This window comes from Aptenodytes forsteri, unplaced genomic scaffold, assembly GCF_000699145.1.
Source record: "Aptenodytes forsteri isolate BGI_AS27 unplaced genomic scaffold, ASM69914v1 Scaffold147, whole genome shotgun sequence".
Classification (NCBI taxonomy): domain Eukaryota; kingdom Metazoa; phylum Chordata; class Aves; order Sphenisciformes; family Spheniscidae; genus Aptenodytes; species Aptenodytes forsteri.
In genome coordinates this window covers 2,078,991-2,083,515 of record NW_008795320.1, presented here as the reverse complement: position 1 = coordinate 2,083,515, position 4,525 = coordinate 2,078,991, and the positions used below count along the sequence as shown (strand labels likewise).

General features: G+C 59.2%; 1 protein-coding gene across 1 annotated transcript in view; it reads right to left on the bottom strand.

Annotated features, from left to right (window-relative positions):
* POLRMT (RNA polymerase mitochondrial) overlaps window positions 1–4,525 on the bottom strand; it is a 21,313-nt gene that overhangs the window by 14,710 nt on the left and 2,078 nt on the right. Inside the window, exons 2-4 of the mRNA XM_019472218.1 lie at window positions 3,857–3,952; window positions 2,347–3,176; window positions 1,865–1,995 (exon numbers count right to left, since the gene is read on the bottom strand). Of these exons, the coding sequence (XP_019327763.1) occupies window positions 1,865–1,995; window positions 2,347–3,176; window positions 3,857–3,952 (1,057 nt within the window). The remainder of the gene's footprint in view (window positions 1–1,864; window positions 1,996–2,346; window positions 3,177–3,856; window positions 3,953–4,525) is intronic.

The window sequence follows — 4,525 nt, the reverse complement described above, 5'->3', positions numbered from 1 at the left end:
AAAAGCACAGCTTGCAGGGCTGCAGCAGGAACAGCCTGAGCACCAGGAGCAGCTGCAGCGCCTGCGAGGCAGCTCTCTTCCCTGCAGCCCCCATCGCTGCCGGGGACCAGAATCCCCTGCACACGCCAAGATCCCCCACTCCCCAGCCCCACAAAGGATGCTGCAGGACCACATTATCCTGGCTCTGCTGGGCTGGAGGCAGGATCCAGGGCGCAGCAGAGCCCAGAGCACCACCTGCCGACTGGCCTGGCCTGCGCCGGGTGACACTGGAGGGAGGACAGGCAGACCCAGGTGACAGCAGCACCAGCCAGGCCCCAGCCCAGGCCCCCATCAGCCACGGAAAGCAAAATGGGCAGGAGGGAGCCCCTGGCAGCTTTGGAAAAGCATTAAGAGCCCAAGAGGCGACAAACAGTGCCCTGAGCCAGAACGCCAGGCCCCAGGCCCCCATCAGCCACGGAAAGCAAAATGGGCAGGAGGGAGCCCCTGGCAGCTTTGGAAAAGCATTAAGAGCCCAAGAGGCGACAGTGCCCTGAGCCAGAACAGCAACACGCTGTGAATCCTGCTGCTGCGTGTGCCCCAGCTGCATTTCGGTACGTTTTGGGGCAGGCAGGAGCTGCAGTGAGGAACAGCTCTACATCTCTGCAAAGCCACTCTCCCCAAAAACTACCCCACAGCAGCCCAGTTAAAACAAGCAGCTTCCATCTTACACCCTCAAAGGGAACCTGCAGTCTAGGAGCAGAGCGAGAAACAACCCCCATCTCGCACACTCCCGGCACAGGCTTAGCACTCCAGGCCACGCTGCTGCCACGTCCAACTGGGAGAGCACGTTTAGGAGAGGAAGGGAAACGAGAGCTTGTACCCACACACACAGCACCAGCAAACAAACAGTTGTGGGGAAACACACACAGGCTCTGGTGAGGCTTGGGGTTGACAAATCTGTGCAGATGTGCTATAAACATCTGCCTATAGACAGCCCTACAGGTGCAACACCCACACACCCAGGTGGGAAAGTCAATGCCAGTCACTTCTAAATCAGCAGACTAGAAGACATTCGCTCAGAGGCATCTAGAACTTGTTAGCCAGCCAAGGGATACACGAGGCCAGCGACAAATCCCTCAACCACTCAAGGGTGTTTGTGCAGCATTAGCAGATCACCAGAAAGCTTTCTCCCTCTGGCAAGGCAGCTGGCTGTGCTACCAGACCCAAGCACTGCCCCTAGACCCAGCCTGCCGAGATCTCACAGGGCTCCTTCAACTCCTTGCTTTGGGTCTGACACTTATTCTGCCCATTATGCTGCACAAAATCCATCTGAATCCCCTGATCACACTCCTCCAGAAAGCTAGCACCCTGCAAAAAACAGCTGTTTGGCTGAGCCTACCAGGAAGGGCAAACTCCACAGAGGTGCTGTAAAAATAAATGGAGGAGCCATTCCTCACTACTGGGCAGTGATTGAGGGGCCAGTGGGAGACACGTGCCCAGGATGGGTGCAGAACCAAGGAGTACCTGACTGAAGAGAGGCTGCTCCCAGCCCAGGGAGCTCCGGGGGGAGCAGACACAGCTCTGGCCAGAAGCAAGGTTGTTTTCACCTCCTACATCTCCTTTCCCTGCAAGATCTCAACTCCCTAGCAGCTGGGGGTGGCAAGGAGGGCCCATTGTGGGAGCTCTGCCCGCCTCTAAATCTGGCTACGAGAAGTGGGTCAGAGCATCTAGACATGCATGCAGCAGGGGCAGATCTTCCCAACTCCGGGCCAGCACATCTCCTCCCCAGAGCAAGCTCCCAGTTCTCCCAGTGCAGCGAAGCGGCAGGCTGTGGAGATGCTGCCCCGGGGCTCGGCAGCACCCTGCGGCAGGTGAAGTGCGTTACCTCCAGACAGCTTTGGTGGATGACTGGTTCCGGCCCATGCACTCCAGTGCTGCTGCGTAGGAGTCCAGGCTGGGCCGGAGGCCGACGGACTCCAGCATGGAAAACAGCTGGTTGATGCGCTGCAAGCAGCCCTGAGGATGAGAAGGGAAGGGGGCTGTGGACACAAGACACCAGCAGCCCCAAATCACAGCTTCACACCCCTCTGCTCCTGTTCAAATTTCGCCACATCCATCCTGCCCCATCCCCTTCCTCCCCTCAAAGCTACCTCACAGGGATCAGTGGCCTCCTATCAGCTCCGTCCCTCTCAGCAGAAGCCAAGCCCTCCTTGAACACTTGCTGAAGGCAGATGTGACAAACAGATAAAACCGTGACTACTGCTTCGACAAGTGTGAGGCTCTTCCTCCTGAGCCAGCCCCCCTCTCCCCCTCGGCCACCCAGAAAACCTGACAGCCAGACCAGGGCAGCAGCCCGCAGCTCAGTACCTTTCTTGCCCAGCTACGCATCACGATGTTGTACGCATTGACACTCAAAAGCCTTCTCTTCACAGGGGAGCTGTGGTACAAGAGAAGGAACCTCTCAGCCTCCTCTGGCTGCTGCAAGAAGAGGAAGCATTCGAGGCTGGACTGGATGGTCTGCTGCAGGATCTTGTACTGGCTGCCGTCCTTGTCCTTGAGCACCCTCCGAGGCCACTGCGCCTTTGCACCCTCCTTCACTGCTGCCACCCTCGGCTTGTGGAAGGCATAGACACCGTGAGGGCCAGCGTGGCTCTGGCTCCAGGCAGCAGCCACTTTAGCCTTTGGGGCCTTTGGGCTCTTCAGGCTCTTCTTGGCTTTAGCTTTGGCCTTTGCCTTGGCCTTTGGTTTGGCCTTTGCCTTGGCCTTTGGTTTGGCCTTTGCCTTGGCCTTTGGTTTGGCCTTTGCCTTGGCCTTTGGTTTGGCCTTTGCCTTGGCCTTTGGTTTGGCCTTTGCCTTGGCCTTTGGTTTGGCCTTGGCCTTTGGTTTGGCCTTGGCCTTGGCCTTTGGTTTGGCCTGGCCCTCCCGAGCCAGCTGGGAGGCAGCGATGGATAACTTCCGCTCCACCTTCAGCTGCCGGATGTACATCTCCTTCTTCAACTTCTCGACCCAGCTGCTGGGCCGGGCTGGGCTCCCATCCCTTCCCCTGGGAGCGGGTTGCTCCTCCGCAGCACCGGGAGCCACCACTTTCTGCAGGGGGTCCTGGTACTTGTCATTCCCCAGCGGGGCCAGCTCCACTTTGTTGACCATCACCTCCGGGACATTACTGGCTTGGAGCTGCTTCACTCGAGCTTTCAGCACTGCCGGAAAACACACAGCCGAGGAGAGGTGAAGGGATGCAAGGCACAGCAGAAGGTTGTGTCCTACCCCAGGGCCTCGCCTCTGGAGTGCCCAGGAACATGCTCAGGAAAAGAGGGTCCACGCAAGGACTTCTTCCCTCCTTGGTCAGCCCTCCTCCCAGCAATCAGCTGCTTTGACCACTGTCTTTCTAGGATCCACCCATATGCTGTGGCCCACCCCAGCATCCTGGGGAACCCAACAATGTCACTGCAAGGGAAAAAGCACCCGCTCACACTTGTCTACCCTGTCGCCTGGTCACTTCACTGGGCCTCTCTCCAAAGACTTCATGTCCTCAGCTCACCCGGGCAGAGCGCCCAAAACCAGAGCACGTTCCAGGTCAGTCTGCAGGGCCCTCACACCCTGGAAGGACTCTTCTACCACCCCTTAGGACCACCCTGCGTTTTCCAGCAACTCAATGCTCCCTGTGGGTAGTGTGGCCCTCCAGGTCCTTGGGACAGGACAGAACCTGCTCAGGGAGGCCAGCAAGTCCATGGGAAGCCCACATCCTTGTCCAGGCTACAAGTATTTCCAGTCCCAAATATCTTCTTTATGGCTACACAGAACGGGATGACTCCTAGAAAACCTCCCGGACACTGAGCAAGGGAAACCCCTGCAGCTCTCCTAGCCCTCCCCGACTCACCTTCCAGCAGCTCTGTCCTCTCGCAGATGGCATTTCTCCTCGCCTTCTCCTGGGCGCTGGCGGAGGAGTAGTTCCTGAGAACACTCCATGGGATCCCTGCAGCAGAAAGACACAAAGACCAGGAGGTCAGAGAAGGCTTCACCCCTTACACCGCTCACTGCCCCACAGCCCTGCCCCACGCCACGGCTGGGCCCCAGCGAGGGCGCAGAGAGGAGGGGGCAAGTGGCGTTTCTCAACTCGGCTTGCAGGTCCCAGCAACCTCAGCAGCAGTGCCACGGAAGGGCAGGGGGGCAGCTCTGTGCCAGCAAGTGACAGGGACGCCCCCCTCGCCCCCTGGCTCTAACCTCTTGGGGGGAACACGACCCCAAGGACACCACAAACCCCAGCTCTGTTGCACGGGGCAACAAGACCCCAGCAACCCCCAGAGCAGGCAGACTCTATCCCACAGCGGGGACAGGACCCCAGAGACCCCCATTTCTATCCTCAGAGAATGGCAATGCCCCAGGACACCCACAGCCCCCACCTCTATCCCTAGGGGGCGGCTCACGACGCAAAAAGACCCCCACAGCCCCCAGCTCTGTCCCAGCGGAGTGCTCGGGATGCCAGGGACCCCCACAGCCCCCAGCTCTGTCCTGAGGGGATGCTCAGCGCCACGGGGACCCCACAGCC